The sequence below is a fragment of the Engraulis encrasicolus genome, chromosome 16, assembly GCF_034702125.1.
Source record: "Engraulis encrasicolus isolate BLACKSEA-1 chromosome 16, IST_EnEncr_1.0, whole genome shotgun sequence".
NCBI classification, from domain to species: Eukaryota; Metazoa; Chordata; class Actinopteri; order Clupeiformes; family Engraulidae; genus Engraulis; species Engraulis encrasicolus.
Genome location: NC_085872.1, coordinates 16,380,731 through 16,407,086, shown reverse-complemented (window position 1 = coordinate 16,407,086; position 26,356 = coordinate 16,380,731). Strand labels below are relative to the sequence as shown.

General features: G+C 42.2%; 1 protein-coding gene across 1 annotated transcript; it reads left to right on the top strand.

Annotated features, from left to right (window-relative positions):
* Positions 1-713: 713 nt before the first annotated feature.
* On the top strand, positions 714-20,714 carry nrd1a (nardilysin a (N-arginine dibasic convertase)). Its single transcript, XM_063218884.1, has 31 exons — positions 714-804; positions 1,556-1,768; positions 2,183-2,441; positions 3,454-3,535; positions 4,290-4,443; positions 5,610-5,683; positions 5,774-5,869; positions 5,990-6,112; positions 6,242-6,299; positions 6,656-6,729; positions 7,149-7,218; positions 7,339-7,416; positions 7,542-7,662; positions 8,562-8,620; positions 8,951-9,005; positions 9,155-9,259; positions 9,806-9,929; positions 11,310-11,396; positions 12,751-12,870; positions 13,219-13,270; positions 13,674-13,824; positions 14,218-14,345; positions 15,340-15,502; positions 15,609-15,640; positions 15,895-16,033; positions 16,599-16,646; positions 16,960-17,012; positions 17,105-17,188; positions 17,831-18,038; positions 18,335-18,424; positions 19,904-20,714. Exons 2-31 carry the CDS (start codon positions 1,581-1,583, stop codon positions 20,150-20,152), a joined length of 3,324 nt encoding a protein of 1,107 aa, XP_063074954.1. The 5' UTR covers positions 714-804; positions 1,556-1,580; the 3' UTR covers positions 20,153-20,714.
* The last annotated feature ends 5,642 nt before the right edge of the window (positions 20,715-26,356 follow it).

Genomic DNA, 26,356 nt, shown 5'->3' with positions numbered 1-26,356 from the left:
CAAACAGACAGAGTCCTTGCAATACCTGGTGCCCCTTCCGAGAAGGACCCACTTAATTGCTGAAGCAGTGTTCATCATAAACATACTGCATTTGCTCCATTTTTTTTTTCTAGAATAAATAGTTTGCTCAAATGTCTTTTCATAGAATTGGCTATCTTTTAAAAGTTAGATTAGTTAAGCAGACAACACAGTTGATAGGCTACTTCAACTGTAACATGGGGCAGATCAAAATAGTAGGCTACACATGTAAAGAATTTAGTGATTTCTGACCATGTCACCTTGATTACATACGGCATAGGCTACCTGAATAACTGCCATTTAAAATGGACTAAATTAAATCACTAGTTACATTATTCAACGTTTCAGCAGTTTGCCACTGGAAGTCCGCCTATTTCAGATGAGCTTGTCAGCATACCATGTTCAGAACAAATATATAAGTTGCATAAATAGGCCAACTAGAAAAACATAGGGTCAAAGGCCAATGCAATGCTATTAAACCGCGTTAGATCCGCTGGATAAAATTAGGCTAATATGGAAGTCCAAAAATTTGAATAAATAAAAACATGTTGGGAAAATAGTCCATCCAGTTTGTCAACCAGTTTGTTGTTGACATATATTCTAAACAAGCATGATTAATACGATTTTGTAAAATTGTATTTAGGCCCCATTATGTTTCTCTTCTGTTTTTTTCTGTTCTATTATGGGCCTCTAGGCCTACTGTACCGGTTGTCAATCACAGAGGAGATCCCGCCCACATGATGCGGAAGTTAGGTTGAGATCCTGCCCACCACACAAGGAAGGAAGGTATGGTAGTTTTGTTGTAGTGATGCAAGTTGTTTAACTGTAGTCAATAGCCTTCTTAACCTCAGTGTCAGAATTATTTTGCAGGTTGTCTAGCTGGAGTATTGTCTGTAGAGTGAATCGTGTATGTGCTGTCCAAATTAACAGTGTGTATTCCGCTCATTTGACATCCTTTGCACATTGTTGCTAGCTAGCACGCTGCATGATAGCAAAGCTGGTGGGTGATGTAGCAGAGTTGCGTGTTAGCTTGGACACGCTTGTCTTGTCCTGCTTATTCATCCTCCACATTTCTCATATTCGATGTTACTGTGTTAGACGTTGGCACTATTATTGCTGGAGACTACCTCCCCCGAAACTTCATCTGTTACTGTTAGAGTAGCTGTCTCATTAACTGGTTGTGTTCATTTTTCCTATCATCCTTAGTTGTTGGACTGCATCAGCTCATAGCAGTGCCATCTGGGTTGGTTGGGTGTGAAAACTACTGATGAAAGGTGTTGGTTAGCCGTGCCAGCATTTTATTTGGGGGGCATTGTTTTTGCACAAAGCAGCGTGTACGGAGCTTCCAAAGCCATTCAGAGGATTGTTGTCCTTTCCACACAGAGCTTTGGAGTGTCTAACTAAACACTGCCTATCCGGGCATTTGTCATAAAATATTCAGTATTGCTCTGTTCAAAGTAACGAGAAGTGCACTCTGGATTGGGAAGTTGGTGTCTGCCTTACATGCTCACCGTCAACCGGTTTCGTTGAATTATAGTGCCAAAATACCATCAATTGTGAGAATGCCCCTCACGAACAAGTCAAAGAATGTCGACAGCGGTGCAGCCCTGCCTACTGGTTCGGATGGGGGAGAGGGAGCTCAACCCTCACAGCCAAGAGGTCAGGACCTGCCTCCCGGGGATGGTGGCGGAGAGGACAATCAGGGAGATGCTGAGATCATCAAATCTCCCAGTGACCCAAAACAGTACAGGTAAATGAAAGTACACACACATGTTTCTGTCACTATGTTAAAATGAATAGGAAGTTCTGAAATACGCATTATTTTATGTGATACAACTTCACAGTGTCAGAAAATGTGTGGACACTTGAAATACCATCCATGAAAGGTGTATGACATTGAATCACAACACAAACGCCTGCGGCTTATATTTCACGTTTGAGTGTAAGGAGACACTAAAGTTGACATTGAAGTGCGTCTCTGGCTATGGAGCCATGCCGAGAAGTTACAGTCTTTCACAAATCAGATGTGCTTATTACAGGATTTTTGGGATTGCATACCACAATATTAAGTGATGAGTTAACCTTGGCTTTTTTGTTGTGTCCTCTTTAAATCCATGTCTTTCCCCTCCATCTCTGTGTGTGCGTCTCTGTGTGTGCAACTCAGGTACATTGTTTTGGATAATGGATTGCGAGCGCTGTTAATCTCAGACTTCAGTGGTGATGGTAAAGGAGCATCTGAGGATGATGAGGATGAATCGGAGGAGGAAGAGCAAGAGGAGGAAGAAGGGAGTGCGGAGGAGGGGGATTCAGGAGAAGGCACCGATGAGGAGTCTGAAAATGAAGATGACGAACAGGACAGTGACTTTGAAGAGCTCGATGAGGAAGAGGATGGGCGAAAAAAGAAAGCAAGCTCTGAAAAACAGGTCAGTACTACAACGTCAAGCAACATTGAAGGATATAATAACCAAACATACATATACTAAACATTGCCGTAATCCATTGTGGAGATGGTTTTTCTCGTGTTCAAAAATGCAGAAGCAATGGTAGTCATAGCTAATCACATATGGTGTATGAACTGCTATTTCTGGACCCAGTCATCACTCAGCAGGGAAGCTGGCAACCATGTGAATGAGGAAGATGAGTGTGCCTTTTCACTACATTGGCGCCTCATGCTGGCTTCATGTCGGTGTGACCTGTGATCCAATCCACACTTGCCCACACGGCAGGGGCCTATTAGCTCCTCTGCCACCATTGCATCCAACTTACGAATCGCCATGGTAAATGATGCAACCGGGAGGTTACCAGGTGTTGCATGGCATTGGATAGCCGAGTGGGTTGTCAGGTGTGGGAGGTGATCACCCTGCATGTCATGATGTGCCACTACTATTCTTTTCAGTGAGAATCTTGAAGGTGCACTGTGTAATATTTTAGGAGTGTATTTTCAGAATTCATCCTTCCCATTCACAAATGTTACATTTTTCATCAATACTTACCACTACCATCAAATTGTACGTATTCATTACGACTGAGAAAATTGCACTTTTCATACTGTACATGAAATACAGTATGAAAAGTGCATGTCATCCACCATCCTACACAGTGCACCTCTGAGACAGTGTCTTGTGTCCTAAGACTGGTCATCATGCTAATGGCAATTCTCTAACGGGTTTTCCCTGTGAATATTCCGCCTCACTCTTCAGTTGTTGTAAGTGGGCCTTGGAAACAGCTGTGGTAAGTCATGTTACAATGTAGAAGGGATAACTGACCAAGATCATGTTGCTTAAGTTCAATGAGCAAAACAAGATGGATTATGATCTGTTGACACATGGTTGGCAGAATAAAGTTTTGTCAAACGGTGATTCTCAGTCACTTATCTTGATATTGAGTGACATTTCACACGGGTCTATTTTCTCTTCTCTCCATCTGCTGAATCAGTCCGCTGCTGCACTCTGCATTGGCGTGGGGAGCTTCAGTGACCCCAGTGACCTGCCAGGACTGGCCCATTTCCTTGAACACAGTGAGTCAGTTGAAATGGTAATCATTTAGCTCAGTGTTTCCCAACCTTTTTTGTCTTGTGTACCCCCTAAGCCTTTTTGTTGTACCTGTACCCTCTCACTCATGCTCTACGTATATCCCTTCATCTTTCCAAGTATGACTTTTCTCTGTACATTTGTTATTGCATTTGCCACGTACCCCCTGAGGTGTGTTCACGTACCCCTGGTTGGGAAACACTGATTTAGTTCCAATAGAGCTTGAAAGTGACGTCACATCCTCCGATTTCATGGGACCTCACAGCGTTTTTAACGGAAAATTTTAGCATGTAATCCAGTGGCGGTATTAAAATTATATTTCGATCCCCTTTGAATTGTGCCACGAGCTTCACATATGTTGTTTCTGATATTTTAATATAATTTTTCGTACCAAACAATTTAGCAACGTGCGTTTTTTCAAATTTTTCATGCAGACGGCCTCGGAACAAAATATCGATACTTTTACATGAATTATCTAAATTTAGCTCCTAAAACAGCATATTTGTAACCCAGTGAATGTAATGACTGGAATGAGAAGATATTTAGTCACTAACGTGCTGTTAGATGGTCGGCTAAGGTCCTGTGAATGCTGAACTGTACTAAGTCACTTCCGCTTTCAAGCTCTATTCAAAGGCAAAGTTGGTTCTGCTGCTTTTAAAATGATGTGTTCTGACTTGTGTATTATATCCATTTCCATATCCCTCCCTCTCCCATCCTGTCTTTGTTCTTCATCTATCCTAGTGGTGTTCATGGGAAGTGAAAAATACCCATCAGAAAATGGGTTTGATGCATTCCTGAAAAAACACGGTGGGAGTGATAATGCCTCCACTGACTGTGAACGGACGATATTCCAGTTTGATGTACAGAGGAAACACTTCAAGGAAGCACTGGATAGGTATGGCACACTGAAAAAACTATAAGTTGAGCACGATCTAGCTTGGTTATTTTTGTACTCTGTATAATCAACTTTGTGATTTTTTTTTTAAACTCTTGCACACTGAAAAAATAAAAAAAATGTATTCTTAACATTTCGCTTAGACCTTCATCAGTATATCAACCATGGTGTCAAATAACAATAAAATGCAGCATTACGTGGCCTATAAGTCACATCACATTATTAGACAAATCTGCATGAAATGAACAGTGGAAACGATTGTGGCTTGATATTTATGAAAATAAGCTTTGTTCTAGAATTGTTTTGAATTTGTTATACCCAAAGAGTTGCAATAAAGTGTAAAAACAGCAAATCCCAATTTAATGCCTCTATGATAAAATCCTTCAGCCTGCTCCATCCAAATTATGGCATTTCTAGGAGAGGGAGGGTAAGGTGGCAGATGCCATTTTTACCCAAACAGTTTCTCAGAAAGGACTAACAAAAGCACCTCCAATTGAATTATGGATGGCAAAACATGTCCCCTCCACCATGTTGCTGGTTTTTGTCTAGAGGGTGCAGACTGCCCAGGAGACCGCCACCAGTAGCTCTGGCCATCTGGCCCGCCATGCTCAGCACTGTAGACCTGCATGCTGTTGTACCATTTGGTTACATGGCAATCCATTTCGCAACAGGATGATGAAACTGTATATGCTGTAAGAAACATAGCAGCTTCTCTGTCTGATGTGGGGATCAAATAAGACCACAAAGTTAACCAAGATGACTCATGAGTTTTAAAATAGTTGCCTATACAACCTTCGGATGGATGCTGCAGTCTTACAGAAGCACACTTTTCCATTGGATTGAAAATCAAAGCAATTATTTTTCAATATATGGTTCATATATAGTGAAATGGGAATTGTCATAATTTTACTAAAGACATGGAATGATAATGTGTGTACTTTTATCAATTCTACAGTCAAACTCATTTATTTCCTTGGGTAATTGGAGGCTTGTCCACTATGACATGTTTCCATAATGATGTGACGCATCTAGTAGTTTGCACAGTAATGCTGAATACGTCATGAACAGTGATGTACTGTTGTCATGGGTTTGCAGACCTACAATATAACCAGAATGTCATAATTCTATACTAGTAATATATGTTGCCAACATTTGTCATATTCTAGATGGGCCCAGTTCTTTATATGTCCTCTGATGATCAAAGACGCCATTGAAAGAGAGGTGGAGGCTGTTGATAGCGGTAAGACTGTTTGTTATTAAGCCATAAGATAATTGATGTTGTATCAGCGTAATGTTTCTTGAAGCCAATAGTCTGTTTTTGTCCCTGTAGAGTACCAATTGGCCAAGCCTTCGGATTCCCATCGCAAAGAGATGCTGTTTGGGAGTCTGGCAAAGCCCAACCATCCCATGGGGAAATTTTGCTGGGGTGAGAATCTTTTTTTGTTTTTGTTTTTTCATTATAAGCATATGCTCGGCCCTTTATTTGTTTTTATTTTGTGGCAGCAGTCCTTTACCTTTTTTTTGTCCTTCTTTTTCTTCTTCCTAGGAAATGCTGAGACGCTGAAGCACGAGCCCAAGAAACAAAAGATCAACGTTTATAGTCGCCTTCGGGAGTTCTGGAAGCGATATTACTCAGCACATTACATGACATTAGCAGTGCAGTCTAAAGGTATGTGTGAGTCCAAGGGTGGGTCAAGGTCACCCTTCTGAGTGTCCACAGGCTGCTGCTATACAATGTAACTACACTTGAGTATTAACACTTAGTAAAATGTAAAACCATTGTTGTTCTGTTTCACAGAAAAGTTGGACACTCTGGAAGAATGGGTGAGGGAGATCTTCTCAAAGGTTCCAAATAAGTAAGTGTAGCAGCTTCTCATGGTCCAGCACCTGGGCTATTGTACTTAGCCCTTCCCACACTGTAACTTTGATGCAATTTAAACGGATGTACTACTGGGATGGATGTACTAATGGAATGTACTACTGAATGTTGTGCTCCAAACATAATTTTTTGCCTGTTTGACGATGATAATACACTCTTGAATCTTGAAATAAAGTAGTATATTTACTAGTTTGACCAGAGTAAGGTTTGATTTTTGGTAATTCAAAATGGTGGATTTACACAGAGAAGATCCACAAACCTGGGTGGTGGAACAAATTCATGGAAAAAAATCGAATGTTCGTTCATGGCTAATTGTGACACTGTTGCTTTCAGCTCTCAGCAACAACCAAACTTCTCGGACCAACCGGATCCTTTTGACACTCCAGCTTTCAACAAGCTCTATAGAGGTATGGCTGCAGACTGCTCACTGTGTCGAACTTTGTGTTCATACTTCCTGTTGTTTGGACAACGGCTGTTTTACTGCAAACATCTTTTGCTGATATGTCCACAGATTCCCTACCACTTCCACTGTTTAATTCTTCAATGAATAGCTTAATGATTTACGTGTGTCAGAGGCAGTCTTGAATAGCTCAGTGATTTTAGAGTGTCAGATGCAGTCTTGTCCAGGATCCAGTTACCTTTTACCCCTCTCCCCCAAAATCCCTTTTGGCTTTCATGCCAGCCCACCCACTCCTTCAACACAGCAGCCAAATTTACTTTCTAACACCAATTTCCAATAGGTGCACTAGCTAATACTGTTGCCATTTGCACAATCTGTGCCATACTCTTCGTTTTCACGTAAGTGTTTCTTTCATCCTTGTTCCAGTGGTGCCTGTGAGGAAGGTGCATGCGCTCACCATCACCTGGGCCCTACCCCCTCAGGAAAGACACTATAGGTGAGAACACAAGCAATATACAGCATAACAGAGCTATTAATGTTGCCTGGGTAGTTTAAACATCTTCACTGTGTTGTATTAAAAAACTATACTGTGTTTATGTCTGTGCTTTTAAAACAGGGTGAAACCACTTCATTACATATCTTGGCTGATCGGGCATGAAGGAGCTGGCAGCATCCTGTCTTTACTCAGGAAAAAGTAAGTGATTGGTCCATTCACACGGAGCAAAACAAAACAAATTCTTGAATGGTATTCCTTCTTCTGTTACTTCTTGACTTACACTATTTGTCATTCAATTTCTCTATCTCTTGTCTTGCCATCAGGTGCTGGGCTCTCTCTCTCTTTGGAGGAAACAGTGAAACGGGCTTCGACCAGAACACCACCTACTCCATCTTCAGTGTCTCCATCACTCTGACTGATGAGGGCTTTCAGAATTTCTGTGAGGTCAGTTTGCCCCCCCCCCCTGCTTGGAGGCCCTGCACTTACAATTCCCTGCATTGGAAGCTTTAGTCATGTACACTGATGCCCACCCACAGGTTTTGAAGGAGATAAAAAACCACCACTCTTTGAGTTGAACAGTTGTGACTTAAACCCAAGGGCTCGCAAAGGCTTATTGTACAAGTCACACTTAACGTCATTACAGTAGAACGATGCCCTCCAGACACACACACACACACACACACACACACACACACACACACACACACACACACACACACACACACACACACACACACACACACACACACACACACACACACACACACACACACACACACACACAAACTCTCCTCTCCTCTCCTCTCCTCCCTGCTTTTTAACTGGAGCAAATGCAGCAGGTTGGGTTTGATGCATGTGTATCTAATGGGATTAGCAGGGGCCCGGAGCCAGCGAGGAAGAAGCAGGTGAAAGCAATCCAGTGTCCATTATCCACTGGCTTTATTCAGTGTGCTATCGCTGCTTAACACTCCCTAATCAAGTTTAGTGCCTCACTCCGCTCCCGCAGCTTCATTGGTCATCAGCATCAGCGCTCAGAGCATTTACTGTAGGACGCCTGTACTACTTGTTATCTGTGTGGGAATGGAAAGGCTGCCACTTGAAGGATGATTGCGGTGTACTATTGGGAAGCTGTCGTTGAGCACTGTAGTGTGTGGAATGATATCAAGTCAGCTTTTATTGTCAGTTTCTTCATATACATAGGTCATAGAAGGAAATTGAAATTATGTTTCTCTCTAATACCATGAAAGGACACAGGGCTGACATTTACAGACTACCATACCTACTGTGTATGGGGAGGGGGTCCCTCTGTCTGTGTTGACATGAGCCTTTGCTTCTTCTTGCAGGTGGTCCACTTGGTTTTCCAGTACATGAAGATGCTTCAGACCCAGGGGCCACAACAGAGGTAGGTCTCCTGCTGTCTTAGATTAGATTACACTAGATTCGCCTTTATTGTCTCTACAGGAGAGAAATTTTGTGTGGACATGAGAAGGTGTGGTTTACAATGTGGACAAACAAAAATTAGACAAGACTTGGGCACCACAGAGGGAACACACAGGAAACGTACAGTATATGCTACACAAAGAAAGAGTAATATATTTGCACAATATCTGTTGAGTAATGTATCTCCGCAATTCATTGCTGGCCTATAAATCGGAAGGTCAGAATTAAAATGGATAATTATTGGCGCACACTAGCCACTGATTCACAGTATTCTCTCCCCCAATCTTTTCAGAATATATGAAGAAATTCAGAAGATTGAGGCAAACGAGTTCCACTATCAGGAACAGGTACTGTATCACATGCGCAGCATTACAATTAGCAGATGGATGTATCCAATGCAACTCGTAACGTTTGTGAATATGAATGCGTGATCATCCGCTGAAATAGTTCCACTAATGCTCTCAAAATTCCCCTGCCATCATTGATGGCTTTACAGACCGATCCAATTGAGTACGTGGAGGACATCTGTGAAAACATGCAGCTGTTCCCCAAAGAGGATTACCTGACGGGAGACCAGCTCATGTTTGAGTTCAAACCAGAGGTATGTGGTCATCAGCATCTCTCTTCTACTTGCCCTCGCCTCATTTCTCTTTTAAGGTTCCTTGGCTTTGTTTGTCCTAAAACAAGATATCTTTTTTTGGTGGAAGTAAAGTAGTCTGACCAAGTCATATGATTACATTACATTAGATTACATAGCATTTAGCAGACGCCTTTGACCAAAGCGACTTAAAAGATGAAACATTTAAGTAGGGAATAGGGTAAGGCATGACGTGTTTTCCTCCTCCTTCATTCTCTATGTTGTCTGTTTGTGTGACTGACTGGAGTGTTATCTTGTGTCCACTGTCCGTCTATGGAACCCCCTCAGGTGGAAGTAAAGTAGTCTGACTAAGTCATATGATAGTTTTCCTCCTGCGTCTTTTCTATTTTTCTGTTTTATTTGGTACTAGGGACGGATACATAGCATATAGGTCGTATAGCAGCCAAACAGCAAGCATCATAGCATTTATAGCCAAAAGCTAATTTCCAATGCCTGTCCCTGTGCCTGTTATCATCTCCTGTCCCCTGTCCCTCTGTTGACCCCCCTCAGGTGATCTCTGCTGCCCTGGCTCTGCTGACCCCAGACAAGGCCAACCTGATGCTGCTGTCACCAGAGCACGAAGGCCAGTGTCCCCTCAGGGAGAAGTGGTTTGGCACCCAGTACAGCATTGAGGGTAAGACGCACGCACACACACACACACACATATGCGCACACACGCACCATGTATGAGGAAGGGCTCTCTTACAACACTGCTAACATTTGAAGGGTCTATTTGCAAAACGGTGTAAACAACAATTTTTGACTTTTGCATTTTATTATTGGAAACGACTGTTCAGACGTCATTTCCTCTATGTGCAAATTATTGGCATTCAAATATTTTGAGAACATACTTTTAAATACTTTTTAAATCTAAAATGACTTAAGTTGCAAAACGGTGTATCTGTCAGAACACTTTATTTGCAAAACGACGTTGCATTCTATTTGAATCTCGGACGACATGAGAAGCGTGGGGAAGCTGCGCTAACTGTCCTAACCTACCATCCGTCAGCTGACAGCAATAAACAAAGAGGATCTGACCGGAAAAATAACTGAAATTGTGCTCACAGCACACAACGACAAAGTATTCAAATTCAACGGCAAACTTCGTCTTTTATGAGCTCCATAAGCAAGCACCATTACGCACGAAGCAGCGGAGTTCAACAGCTGTAGACCTGCCAACGTGAGTACCAACATCGGAGGCTTTTGGGGTGGAGCCACGGTGAAACCAGTGGCTGTTGTTAAACGGAGAGAGAGAGGGAGAGACAGAGAGAGCACCACAGACTGTATTGAGAATAGCCTACCACGATTGGTCCAAGAGATGGGTTTAAACAGGCGAGAAACCCGCGAAAACGGCGAGTGTTGAAGTTGTGTCCTTTACTCCGATGATGGGTCTACTACCATGCCGAAATATCGGACCGACAGCTGGGGACACGCTGTCAAAAACTGCCGTGGTGCGTCGCTTATATCGCTTTGCAAAGAAAATAAGTATGTTCGGTAATTGTGTACAAAACTACCTCTTAATTTTACTATTTCATGTATCTGATTGATTATTGTTAATCAGGTATTGTACCTAGGGTTCCATTCGTTAATGAAAAAATATTTTGCTAACTGGTTGAAGCTGTTTGGCAGGATGACGGCAGATATGCTGCATATGGGTATCTGTTTCCACTAATTTTTACCACTTTTTTGACCCTAAGTTGATAATAATACGTAATAAATTTTCAAAACATGTCATTTACCTTCAATTAGCTCAAGAGATACTCTGATGAAAAAAAAAATGTGAATGTACATGATAGTTAATGCCCAGTACAAAAATGTCAATTTTCCAAAATGGAGATACACCGTTTTGCAAATAAACCCTTCATTTATTATCTGTTGCAAATGGAATTCTTTACACTAAATTTTTAATCATGTTTAATGGAGGTGTGGGTGATTATACCACATTAACTTTTGGTGGTGGAAGATGAGAGTAGAGCTTGTTATTTATATAATACAATATTTGTTTCCTTTGCAGATGTCCCGAAGGAGTGGGCTGAACGCTGGGCAGGAGATTTTGAGCTAAACTCAGATCTGCATCACCCAGCTGAAAACAAATTCATTGGTATGTGTGAATGGCATGTTATAGTATTTGCATTTTTTGTAGTTTGCAACTTCTCACATTCAATATAAGAAAAAATTATTTATCTGATGTAAAACATCAGTATAATATTAAATCTTTCAGTACCTCCACACCGATTTTCACTTATTTGTGACTATGAAAACCTTTTGTTGTAGGTTTTAAAAAGCAAGTCATTTTAGTAGTTATTTGGTGACACTTTACTTGGCGTGTCGCTGCATAAGAAATTCATTGCAGCTGTTACACACTTTGCATGAAGGATTCATGACTGTTTCGTAAGACATTCATAGAAAACCTTTCAAACATGGAAGACAAAAGGACAGCAACTTGTCAAAGTAAAAGCTTCATCTAATCCCCAATGCTGCTTTGTTTATCTTTTTAATTTGACAAGTTGCAGTCCTTTCATCTTCCATGTTCACGAACGTTCTTGCATAAATGTGTAATGAAAAAGTCATGAATGCTCCATGCAAAGTGTATAAAAGCTGTTATGAATGTGTTATGCAGGGATATGTCAAGTAAAGTGTTACCACCTATTCCCAACATGTACGCTGCCTATTCACAAATGTTATCTTTTTCAAGGATATTTACTAAGTAAATCTAAAGTATCAAGCACTGATGGCACTTTCAATTTTGTCACATTGTAAGTGGGACTGGGCAGGGGGGTATCAAGCACAACTGTTATTTTTTTATCTTTGATGCACTGAGTATTGCGCTCCAAACATAATTTTGTTGCCTCTTTGACAATGATAATAAACTCTTGAATCTTAAAATAAAATAATATATTTACTGGTCCGACCAGAGTATGGTTTTGTAGCCAAAGCTGTCTATTATTGGTCATTCAAAATGGAGGGTTTTACACATGGAGAAGATCCACCTATTCATGTATGAAAAGTGTACATTTCGAAAACTTAGGAAGTACTACATATTCATTTGAAAATTGTGAATGGGCAGCATACATTCTGTAAATTAGCCTTTAACCCATTGATGCCTGATGTTGCGTTGCGCAACATTGGCCCTGGCGCCTGGAGCTGCATTACGCAACATTCAGGCTCATGAGATTTGAGACAACTTTATTAAAAATCTCTGTTTGTTTGAGATGAATGAACACATTCTAATGACAGATGAGGGTCTTAGTGTTTAAAACAACTTAGTGCATATATTTATATACTTCAGAAGCTGAGATATTTAGGTTTTTATAGGCTGAGGGCAGCATTCTTAAAAGGCTCAGGCATTCAGCACCCTTTCTTGCAGGTGCCTTAGGCATCAATTGGTTTAAGCAAAATATATCTTGATGAAAATGCATGTCAATAAAATTGATATCAACATTCTTTCCCTCCAGCTACTGATTTTACTCTGAAGACATCGGACTGTCCTGACACCGAATATCCTGTCAGGGTTGTCAACAGTGATAGAGGGTGTCTGTGGTACAAGAAGGACAACAAGTTTAAAATACCAAAAGGTATGTGGAACCCAGTGGTACACTATATAAGGGATCAGGGCCATAACAAGACATTTTCAAATACAGAGGTCAAATTCTGCATGCTGTACTGCATACTGTGTTGTTTTCATTAATCACTGTCTTGAGGATAAAGGGGGGTGGCACATACAGACTGAATTTATCATTGTTGATCATATATTGCTTTTCATCATGCATACATTTTACATTTCTGAAAAAAAAAAACTGAGGACATGACCTCTGTGTCCTCAATGGTAGTTACGGCCATGTAAGGGCTATTAAATACTCATAGACTCATATTAACAACTCATTTTTTTGTAATGTGCTGAATTTTATTCGTTTTTCCTTCAGCATACATTCGATTCCACCTGATCTCTCCGGTGATTCAGAAATCTGCTAAACAGTAAGTAAAATGTCACTCAAGTGCTTTGGGGAGTCTCTCTTCTGCTCAAATGCAGTTTTCATCAAATACAATCTGTCAGCACGCTGAGAGTCAAGACTACTGAAGTTGTGACAGGGTGGAATGAGTTGCTGGATTGTAATGACAGCTAACTGACAACATAAGTAATGTTACATCAGGATGATGGCCTTTTGTCTTTGACCATGATTCAAAATATCATCTACTAATATCCCATAACCAAACTATTAATTGCCAGAAATCAGCAGTCAAAATGAAGTGTCACAAATGCCACCATCACCTTGGTCTATAAACCAACCCTGTTGTCCGTTGTAGTGGGCATGCATGTTTGTCTGGCCTGATTAAGTCAGTTGTGAGTTGACGGGTCAGCATGTGTCTTCTCCTTCAGCCTGGTGTTGTTTGACCTCTTTGTCAACATCCTGACGCACAACCTGGCGGAGCCGGCGTATGAGGCCGACGTGGCTCAGCTGGAGTATAAACTGGTGGCCGGCGAACACGGACTGGTCGTCAAGGTCAAGGGCTTCAATCACAAGCTCCCGGTGAGGAAATGGACACACACACACACACACACACACACACACACACACACACACACACACACACACACACACACACACACACACACACACACACACACACACACACACACAGACACGTGCACAAACAAGTTGTGACAGCAGTACCTGAGTCGCAATCCAAGCACACAGAGAATCAATTCCATATCGTAAATCACCTTCCACAACATCTTGAATGTATTTTTTCGTATATGACTTGGGTACATGTCCAACACACAAATACAACACATAGTTACGTCCGTACATATGTTTTCTTGTGTTTACGATGACAGAGGTCAGAATACACCTTGCCATGGTGCGTTTTCCATCATGGTTTGTGTTCTAACACATGGCGTCTTGTTTCTGTTGTTTTTCCAGCTGCTGTTCAATCTGATAGTGGACCACCTGGCAGACTTCAGCACAGCACCTGATGTCTTCACCATGTTTGCAGAGCAGCTGAAGAAGACCTACTTCAACATCCTAATAAAGCCGGAGAAACTGGGAAAGTATGTCAGATGGCTAAATATGGCCAGGCAGCACCGCTGCTCTACGCCTTGATGTGTTCTTTTTAGCTGGCCTGCTGTGTGGTGCTTTGTCACGACTTTCGCGTGAGGCTGTGGGGCCTAGTTCCGCAGTTCTGCAGTTCCGCCAACACCTGCAGTAGAGACTGAATGGCATGCGGTGCTTGGCAAGTGTGTCTTGTGTGTAACAAACAACCATGCCAGTTCTCCATGTTCTAAGAAAACAAAAATGAAGTGTGACACCAGGCTACTGTTACTGATTTTTTTTTTTTTTTTTTTTTTTTTTTTTTTTTTTTTTTTTAAACACGTTGAATGCCACACTGTGTTTGGAATTTTGGCGGTAGAGTGCCCTTAATCTAGACAATATTCTACATATTTTGAATAGCCACAAATTATTTTGTCAGACCCACAGACACATGGCCTTGCTTAAAAGCTTACAATCTAAGCTTTCATAGCTGAAAAACGTAGGTTTGAAAGTGCCTTCCTTCCAAAGTTAGCCCAAGCTAAGCGAGTAGTTTATTTTTGTAAAAATATTGTTTTTTTTCCGATAGAAACCTTTGTTACTACATATGCTACTCCAAATTCAAATTGAGGAATTTAATGTGTTTTCATGCCCCAAGATGAGAGTTTTCATGATCTTATCAGTTCCGTTCCAAAATCACACACAAGGTGCATTAGAGTGTCTAGTTTTGAAATTTAGAAAAAAGTAAAAGCATAAAATTATGGGCACGGCATTCAAAGCATAGGGGCATATAAACAAATTCAATTTAATTTGTTAATAATGATGTTTTCTGTGATATGTCACGATTGGAAAACAGTAATGAGAGCCTGGTGTCGGGTTGAGAACTTGGGTTTGATTTTCTTAGTCTATTCTCCTTAGTCCAGCATCCTTTTGAGGTGGTTGTGTGCCTTTTTCTCTTTAGCTCTCCTACAGTTCTCCATGTTGTCCCTCTCTGTGTTCCGCTCTCTCGGCCTGCAGGGACGTGCGTCTCCTGATCCTGGAGCATGCCCGCTGGTCGATGATCCAGAAGTACCAGGCGCTGGTGGACGGACTCACCGTGGCTGACCTTATGGACTTTGTCAGCAGCTTCAAATCGGAGCTTTACGCGGAGGGCCTGGTGCAGGGCAACTTCGCCAGCAGGGTAGGTGTGACGCTGTGTGCGCTGGCTGGTGCTGTTGTAGTAGTGCGTGGTGAAGATTGCCGTTTTAATCAATACAGTGCAATGTCTTTCTGATGTCTGTCAACAGGAATCCATGGAGTTTCTGCAGTATGTTACAGAGTAAGTTTTTCCCCTCCCTTTGCTTTGTCATTGTTCTTGACTTTCTATTTTATTCTATATTCTAAGCATCTACAAATTCAGAGTATGTACACTGTAAAAAAACATCAGCATGGTTTAACTTGAAGTTTAGCAGCTGCTTCAGAATTCCAAGTTAATGTAAATCCTTATTGTTGCAACTCAAAGCTTCCAACAAATTAAATATCAATTTATAAATATTTGGAAAATACCCATTGCTGATTTGTTTTTCCCCCCAGAAAACTGCAGTTCAAGAAGCTGCCAGTAGAGGTCCCTGTTCTCTTCCGAGTGGTGGAGTTGCCTCAGAAGCACCACCTATGCAAAGTGAAAACACTCAACAAAGGGGATGCCAACTCTGAGGTCACCGTTTACTACCAGGTAGGTCCATGGGCCGGTTTAGAGAGCTAAACCTCATCTGTGTTTTTTGATGTTAAGTTGGTAGGTCTTGTTGATAAATGATGAGAGTTGGAAGTTTTTTGTTTAAAAGCCTGCCATTACACAATGATCTGTTTATAGTAGAACGATATGCCAAGGGAACCTAGACATTGTAGATGTTGAACACAGCTGTCTCACTGCATAATTCATCGGCATCCTTGTACATAGTGAAAAGCATTGTCACTTGAGAATCGAAAACCGTGTCAAATTGCCTCTTAACCTTAAATTAACTTTGCCTCATCAGAGACTGCCAAAGTGGATTTAGATTGCATCGTCAAAGAACGTCTGGATTTTGATTATCAATCTATGCTCTCCTCTCTGTTTTCCTCTGCTGTTTCCTCTCTTCTCCTCTCCTCTCTCCTCTACTCCTTTTTCTCATCTTTTCTGCTCTCTTCTCCTCTCATCTTCTCTGTTATCATCTTTCCTCTCCGTTTACTCTGTTTTCTCCTCTTTTCTGCTCGCTTCTCCTCTTCTCCCATCTCTTCTCCCCTCCTATCCTCATCTCCAGTCAGGGCCCAAGAACCTGCGGGAGCACACGCTGATGGAGCTGCTAGTGGTGAGTGGGGCTGGGGGAAGCACAGCCAGGGAGCCGTCACGGAGGGCCAGCCAGCCTGCCCAGCCCAGGCCCAGTGCCTGGCTGGCCTCCAACACTAATAGCCCTGGTTCTGCAGTTGACTAGAAATAAATGGGGAGCCAGTGCAAAGCAGATTATGCTTTCTCTGTGTACGTGCGTGTGTGTGTGTGTGAGCGAAAACAGTGTGTGACTCAGGGAACATCTGCCAAAAAGTCAGTATGCACTATTATTGAAAGCCAATAGATTTTTTGGGGCGAAGTGTATTGTCATTCAGTCTTTTCTGTTTTCATTTCAGATGCACATGGAGGAGCCTTGTTTCGACTTTCTGAGAACAAAAGAGACCTTGGGGTCAGTGGCCATTCTAGTAGTAGTTTTGTCAAAAGTGTTAATTTCTGTGTGGCTGCATCGTCATTCACCCCTCTCTTTACTCCACCTTACAGGTATCACGTGTACCCTACCTGCCGGAACACTTCCGGGGTCCTGGGCTTCTCGGTCACCGTGGAGACGCAGGCCACCAAGTTCAAGTGAGTGGCTCTGATTTTAAATGTGCAGCCTGCAAATCTGTTTACAGTAATGACTGCAATTACCGTTAAGAGGCAGATGATGAAGAGGCCACAATTACCCAAGATGCTAATTGAGCTCTTGCGGCACTGGTGTTTCCTACCATGTAACAGTCCTAATCACATGCCCCCGTTTCCATCAGTGTATGGGGTGCGTTTCTCGAAAGCGTAGTTGCTAGCCAGTTAGCATCTTGGGTAGTTGCCAACGGGAAAATGCATTGCAAACAACAAAGTGGCTAACAAGCTTTAGCAACTATAGTTTCGAGAAATTCACCCCAGAATAGAGCCTGGCAGAGTACAGGGGGGCATTCAGGAAATGCCTCACATTGATTCTGTCAGCTCTTTTTGGTTTCATTTCATTTCCTTTGATGCACACATCAAAGAAAGAAAGAGATGTAAAACACTGCGTGTGTGTGTGTGTGTGTGTGTGTGTGTGTGTGTGTGTGTGTGTGTGTGTGTGTGTGTGTGTGTGTGTGTGTGTGTGTGTGTGTGTGTGTGTGTGTGTGTGTGTGTGTGTGTGTGTGTGTGTGTGTGCGCGTGCGCGTGTGTGTGTGTGTGTGCATGTTCGTGTGTCTGTGCGTGCACACACGTCTTTCCTGATCTCAGTTCGGAATTCGTTGAGACAAAGATCGAGGAGTTCCTGGTGAGCTTTGGGGAGAAGATGGCTGCCCTGAGCGACGAGGCGTTCAAGACCCAGGTGACGGCACTTGTCAAGCTGAAGGAGTGCGAGGACACGCACCTGGGTGAAGAGGTGGACAGGAACTGGGCGGAGGTGGTCACCCAGCAGTACGTCTTCGACAGGCTGAACCGAGAGGTGAGGTGGTGGGCCGTGTGGGCTATAAAGAATGGGGGGCAGGGCTGTGTCATGGGGACAGGGCTCTAAATTAACACCAGCCAACTGGCCAAATGGTGGTGAAATTTCTGTTTGGCTGGTAAGAAAGACCAACTTACTAGCCATTTTGACCCATTAATGAGCGTGTGTTTGGCTAGTAAGATTTACATCTACTCGTCATTTTGGCTGGTGGTGAAAAAAGTTAATTTAGGGCCCTGGTCATGGGGGTATAAAATGGTGACGGAGATGAAACATGCTTTTCCATTCCTCCCCTGCAGATCGATGCCCTGAAGCTGATGACGAAGGCTGAGCTGGTTTCCTGGCTCATGGAGCACCGCGGCCCCGCCAGCAGGAAGCTGAGCGTCCATGTAAGCAGGAGCACTTCCTGTGTCTCACAAATAAGGACCACTTTATTATAATGCCCTATCCCTATTTAGGCCAGTCAATCTAGCTCTAAAAAGGCCCAAACCCGGGACAAATTGCAATAGTAATGGTTCCTACTTTTAAGTGATCCTTAAACCCCCTTGTATCACATATTAAAAATCTACAGCGCTACTTTTAGTGGAACATACTTTTTTTCAAGGTGAAAGTTGTCAGATTTCCCATTCATTTCTCCATAGGGAGACAATTTAGGAGATAAAAGGTGAATAGGGTAAAATTTTAAACTATGACGTATTCATTTGAAACTTTCACAGTTGGTGACTCACATTCAGGCAAACAATTTTTGTATTGTAGGTTTTCTGAAATACGATGATGAAATATGCAAATGAGGTCATATGTACTGAAATATGTGATAAAATCTGTGGTAACAGACCAAGCATAAAAAAATGCAATAGTAATGGTTCATAAATCACATTGATCCTTCAACCCCTCTGCATCACTTATTAAAAATCTACTTTCATCAATTCAGTGGAACATACCTCTGCCAAGGTCAAAAGTAAAATGCATTGGAAATCTGCTACTTCTGACCTTCAAAAAAGTGTGTTCCACTAAAGTGATGAAGGTAGATTTTTCATATGAGATGTAGGGTGGATTAAGTATCAATAAAACGTGTAAATTATTACTTTGCAATTTGTTTTATGTTTTGCCCGTTGTTGCATAATTTATCACATATTTACGTAGATGTGATCTCATTTGCATATTTAATCATCATATTTCAGACAACTTCGAATACAAAAAAATCTTTGTCTTTGCTTTAGTAAATTACTGCGAAAGTTTCAAATTGATATCTCATTGTTTAAAATTTTAGCCTATTTCCCAAGTATCTCCGATATTGTCTCCCTATGGGAAAATTAATGGGAAATCTCCAACTTTGACCTTGTATGTTCCACTAAATATAAAGCTGTATATTTTGAATATGTTATTTAGACATACCTAGGGATTACAAAAAACTTGGAATGGTTACTATTGCAATTTGCCCCGGGTCAAACGCTAGATTGACTGGCCTAATTTAACAGTTACAAGTTTGACGTTTATTTATTTAACAAAGAGACAGCATATATTACTTAATGCCATTTAAAACAAAATGCAAAATGTACAAGATTATAGCCACGGGGCTATTTTCCATCTTTTGTCCCTTGGCAGGTTAGATGTGCCTTAAAAAAATGAATGGTATTGCACACAATTGTAAAATTAAAAAATCACATGTTAAAGTGAGTAATACAAAAATAAGTTAAGCCCGTAATAAGCCAGTGTTGTTGCAGTTTGTAATGACAGGCCATCATGAGGTGGTTAGTCTGGAATGTTCTCCAGAGACAAAAAATGGCTCCACCCAGCAAACAGTCAACTAAGACTCTTGCTGATCAGCAACAGTTTAATGTAATGGGTCTCCTGTCTCTTGTTTTCAGGTGGTCGGCTTTGGCGTGGAGGAGAACGACCCAGCTCCTGCAAAGGAGGAGGAGGAGCAGCAGACGTGTGAGGGAGGAGGTGATGGCCATGGCGTCCCCAAGGGCGCCGCCTCCTCCTCGTACGGCGAGGTGTCCAAACTCATCTTCCTCCCCGCCTCCCCAAAGCTGTCCTCAGCCGCCGTCATCACAGACATTCGCGCCTTCACCGACACCCTGAACCTTTTCCCCTACCACAAGATCCTCAAGTAAACACAACACAAGCACTAACTTCTGGGACTGCTGTATGGGCAAGCAGTTCCCTCATTCAGCGAAACCACCACTTCCACGCACATGCTCATGTCACATGGTGGTGGGCCACAATGCGGCCTGGACATTTGATATGGAGACATCATGAGAGAGAGACATGAAAATAATTAAGGCATCGTCATTACTCGCCATCGTTGTATGGTCTGTTTAACTGACTTGAACTAAAAGGAAAGAAAAAAAAATGTTTGGGAGCAAGCTGTGTGTAATTTTTAGCTCATATCTGCTGTGTTTTATTTGTACTAATGCATTGGCTGTTGTACCACTTAGCGGGGATGGGTTTGGCCTTCCCATGTCAGTAATATCATGCCAGTTACTTAGTAATCACAGGCTCTGGCCTGTATATTCACGGGCATTCACGAGGAGGTGACGCTGCATGAAACAATTACCAGGGATCTCATCATAATTTGCATACTTTTGGCTGGTTAAATGTGAGTGGCTTCCAAGGTCACAGATGAAATGAGAGTGTTCAGCGATTATACTCATTAAAAGGTGCAGTAAAGCATGACTGCAGGGTCTGTGTAGCATTTCATTCTTGCATCTTGAAATATTCATGTCGTATTCATGACACTGGTGGATCCAGCTCGTCGTCGTAGGCATAGTACATACGGGCTCCCGAGTGAAGCTGGCTGGCGCAGAGCCTGGCAGGGCCCCGGGGCACATGCAGCGAGGACGTTAGCACCAGGGCTGGACTGGCCGTCTGGCATAGCGGGCATTTCCCGGTGGGCCCCGCACCCTCTATATTTTTACATTTCTGAAAATACGGGCCCACGAGGGTGCGGGGCCCACCGGTGAGTCAGTTCTGCGTCGCTAATCATTAGCCGGGGGGGCTTTAAGCCAAAAGTGCCCGGGCCCTATTTCTCCCCCAGACCAGCCCTGGTTAGCCGCCACACCGCACTGGCAGATGAGAGGCGGGCGCGGCGGCATCCATTACGCTGATTCATGGCCCCTCTCCTCCTGTGCCTTTATCTCCCGCAGCTCTCCTCTCTCCCCGCATGGCTGCTGAGTGTCATGACAAACGAGCTTCTTAAGTGGTCGGAGATGTACTTTCAAAAGAAAACAGTTAAATAAGATTAATAACGCACAAATTGGTAGGAGTGATATGAGAGGGAGACGAGTGCCATGTGCCCTTTTTTTGTAGGGGAGCCTCGTGGGGTCTCTTGCTCTCGTCACACAGCAGCTCTGCTCTGCTCCAGCTGCTCTTAGGCACTTCTCTTGATTGTTGTGGTAATGGCAATCAACTTTAACGTCAAAGAAATATTACCTTCTTACCATAGCCCTAACTACCATTGAGGACACAGAGGTCATGTCCTCTGTATTTTTTTCAAAAATTAACAATTTATCTATGATGAACATTAATCTATGGTCAACAATGATGAATTCAGCCTTTATACGCCACCCTCATTTATCCCCAAGGCAGTGATTAATGGAAAAAAAAATGTTGACTGAAGAGTGTGAAGCATTCTAAATGTACTGTAAGAAGTAGAGCATGCAGTATTTGACCCCAGTATGTGAAAATGTCTCATTACGGCCCTGCTTCTTACAGCTTTTAACTTGTAACACTGCAGTGTAAAGTTGCATTTACATCTGCTCACTGGGCTGACGTTTAATGGGTCGTCTAGGCTCAAGGACCCTGAATGAACTTCATACCACTAAAACAGCAATATGATTTATGCAGCGCTGCGGATTGTGAGATATTTAAGAGCTCTCCATTCCTAACTTGTTTCATTATATTCTGTGTAAAGAATTGTGTCCAATTTTCAAAAAGAAAAAACACGCTCATCCGTCTCAAAAAGATTGGGTGCAGGACTAGCAAAATCACATGAAATCAGAAAGTAAAGTCCGCGACACCACGCTCCCGTTTCTCTTATTTTATTGTGACGTTTCGGGCAGCATGTCTGATGAAAGACATGCTTCCTGAAATGTTACATTAAAATAAGAGAAACGGGAGCTTGGTGTCGCGGACTTTACTTTCAGTTTTCATAAAGAATTGTGTCAACAAGACCTTTTTTTTCCCTTTTAATGTCGACATTGCATACAAGTCAGAGGAATGAAGATTTTGGATGAATAATTTGAAGATTTAAAATAATATATTGTTCAAAAGTGGACTCAAAGGAACACAGAAACACCACAATACAACTCCAGGCTCACCTCGAACAGTTTATTAAGATTATTAATTGATGGATTTATTTTAATGCTCCCCTTTTTAAGATTATCTTTATTGTTTGAGCAGTACATTTTCTATTTGCAAAGGAACATATCCTTTATCCTCATGTGCTAAGCCAGCATAAATCATGGCATGACCACATAATTATTGTTTAAGTTGCAGTACCATAACAGCAGCGACCTCAATTGCGCATATTGAAGGTTATAGTAATCGACTCTACAGTATCCAACAATGCCCATGGGCTGCCGAATTGTAAATGGATGCCCTTTCAGTTTTACGTCAATTACATTTGTGTTGTACAGTTTTATTCATCATCAAAATGGTCAGAGCTACAAATCAGGTGTGTGAATGCATGGCCGACATTCATTTCCTTGAAATAAAACCACCAAATACAGCAGCGATGACAGGAATTCTGTGCTTTTGAAAATGCAGTTCCATAACACAATCTAAATCGAGCCAACTGAATAGAGAAATCTACCCTGATTACTGTTGCTGCTTCTTGTTGTGACATATTTAAGACCTGCTCCCACTCTCTGCATGGCATACGCATGCTCCCATAGCTTTACGATAAGATGGCCTTCACTACAGCTCCACATTCTGACTCCATTTATACCCAGCCAGCACAGCCCCATGGCCCTTTCTGATTCTGTACGCTGTCAACTCCATTCCCCCCTTGCTCTATGGGCTACAAAAAGCGCCATTAATATGAATGCATATGAAAAGCATTAGACACACTCGCCACATCACACAGCAGATAAAACCTGACAGACCTGCAGCAGTCTCCCAGTGTACTGTATAGCACTGGCGGTTATATAGTACATCTCCATCTCACTCACTCACGTCACAGACACATCCCTCTGCTGTGTCTCATGTTTGTAGTGACTCTTCCTCCTCTCTCTCTCTCCATGCACTCGTGATTGTGTTTATTGCGAGGATGATCCACTTTTGAGAGTGCATTTCTAATATCTCTGCAAGATTCTTCCAGGGATGAATACGGGTTCAGACATTTAGGAAGGAGAAAGCTGCACTGGGATTGGATTTTCTGTTTGTCTTTCTCACAATACCATGCATTTATTCAATAACTCAATGTTTTTATAATGTGCTCATATCTTTTTATAAGCAGCTGTATCTCGTCGAAATCTGAGCTGGCCCCTCTGGCAATTGGTGTTTTACTGATTTGTAGGACCCCCTCTGAATATAAAATATCCTGTTTCTAATTTATACCCTTAACTTTTAGAAGCAAAATCCAAGACACCTGATATTATAGCAAAATAAGCATATTTGTTTTTTCAAGGTCTGTAAAGCTATTCTTCAGTCTTGCACGGCTATTGGTAATATTTTGATAGGTACATATGTAACGGAGGCTAACTAGCAGAGTTGGCGTGGAACGTTAGTAAACCTCCCTCCCAAAGCCTCATATAGTGTCGATGCCGTTGTACTGGGAGACTGGTCTCTTAGTCCAGCGGTATCGTATTGTGCCTTCCATTGCCGGACCGTTGTAGTTGACGAGGTCGCAGGTTCGATCCCCAAGGGGGACGAACAGGTGCAAGATGACCTCCGTCACACATGCAGTATGCTTCCCATTGAAACTGTGTTGCCTATTAGTAAGTTTTTCATGAATACTTAATGAATAGTAAAGTAGTATTTACTAGTATGAACAAATCACTGTAGCACTGTAGTAGTTTTGCAGCTACAAATGTCTATTTCTGGATTTCAAAATGGCGGACATGGAGAAGATCCTGTTACTGTAGCCACAATAATACACAGTGCACCGGTCTTTACACAGGTCTTTAAATCCATTGTTTTTTGTTTTTTTTGTAAGAGCAATAGGCCTACTTATTATTATTATTATTATTATTATGCAGACTACTGTTAAACCCCTCCCAAGCAAGAGCATGGTCTTCTGTTGCTGAAAAGACAGACATGAGCACTTGAATTCCTCAATAGCTATAGCAGCAGGTGGAAGGTACAGGTGAGACTTATGACAGGAGTGGAGCCCACTGTCCATTATCAAGTTGCCTTAATCTCTGATGAAGAGCATCTGGAATGTTTTGCTTTGCATATGGCTTGCAATTGACTGGTTACAAATAGCAAGCCAGTTGCCTCCAACTAAACTCTTTAAACTGATCAGGAAATGAAATAGTCTTTATTTAAAAACACTCTTGATTTATTTAGAAATCCTGTATCTTCTTGGAATACCCAGCCGAATGGGCACGAGGACCACTTTTTATGAAATACCACACATTATTGTAGAGAGTGCCCTACAGCATGGTTGAGGAAAACACAGTTTTGTTTCATTTTAATTTCAGTTATTGGGGTTTTTTACTTCCGCCAAGGAGGTTTCGGTCATGTTGGTTTGTTTGTTTGTTTGTCTGTCTTTTTGTCATTCAAAAAGTCATGACCGGATTTTGAGGAAATGTTGTGGAGTTGTTGGAAATGACAAATTACATCATTATTTTCAAAGATGACCCAAGACCACTTGCTGACTGAAACCTATTTCAATGGGCCTGCTTTTGCTAGTCACATTTAGGCTATTATTGTTACATGAAATTATTACATGACATTAGACTTAGCTGACACTTTTTATCCAAAGCGACTTTCAGTTATTTATGTGCAGGGTATTGGTTACAGTCCCTGAAGCAATGTGGGGTTATGTGCCTTGCTCAAGGGCACTGCAGCCATGGATGAAGGTGCTAGTTAGGGTGGGATTTGAACTTGCAGGAAGGTGGAGAATGCGCGCACATCAGTGGTACAGGTGCTGGACAAAATAGAGTAACTGAAATAAATGATGGAAGTCCGCAACACTGTTAATGCTCCCAGTGATTTATTTGCACAACGTTTCGGACAACAGTGTTGCGGACTTCTATCATTTATTTGAACTTGCAACCTTCTGATCTAAAGGCCAGCACGCCATGGCTGCCTCCGGCTATCAGATGCCGAAGGTCTTACAAAGGTTAGCGTATGAGTGTGACCAGGGTTGTGGGTGTGCTCTGACTATCATGCCAATGAACCAGTCTCTTTGCTGTAGCTGTCAAAGCATACAGTATGTTTGGTACTTGGGTTGTGAGTTCGAAGTGCCAGAGGCTTGGTTCAAAGCCCACTCTCCTCTTCTTCACTATGATGGCTACGGATTTGGGATGACTTGCCTTGAGTTTTTCTTTGGTTTTAGTAAATGCACACCGTGCGAGGTGCGCACGGTGGCCAATTGTAAACTTTATGAAAACAATGGTCGTTGCACACTCATAACTTCATGCAGTACATTTAATGAGACCAATGTTTCGGCTTACGCCTTCATGTGTAAGATGACCCTGATGAAGGCGTGAGCCGAAACGTTGGTCTCATTAAATGTACAGTACTGCATGAAGTTCTGAGTGTGCGACGACCATGTCTTGCCATGAGGCCACCAGAGGCACACCAACTGGGTGAGCCGTACAACAGGGCCTCAGAGAAGGTGATCTCAATGGACGCTACTGATGGGTGAAGAATAATGTTGGGCACCCTGGATGATAGAAATATGGCAGGAATTAGGCCTTTATGAGGGACATTCATAGCGTGTGGCTCAGCAAACTGAAGGATGGTGTGAACATCACAAGAGTTGTGACACTCTGATTGTCATGCCAGCCAGAGAGCCTTGTTCTGTGGGAAGAGAGCATGGCTAGATTGTTGGCATTGGAGGAATGCAACATCCTGTTCAGAACATTAGGCTATATAGCCTTCAGATATGCTGAGCCAGACCCTGAAGTAACTTTTTAGACCTTGTTCTTGACACAGGCAGCCAATCCAGTGAACAATAATTTTTGGAACAGATGGACGAACCTGCACCACATTCTCTATGCTTACACTGTAGGCTATACAAACTGATTACATTGTGGAGGTCTCATTGACATATAGCCACAGGTGCAAGAAATGTTGAATAAAGTTTGTTTGTTTAATGTCTGACTGAACAGATCTATTGCAAACATGCTGATTTTGCTATACAACAT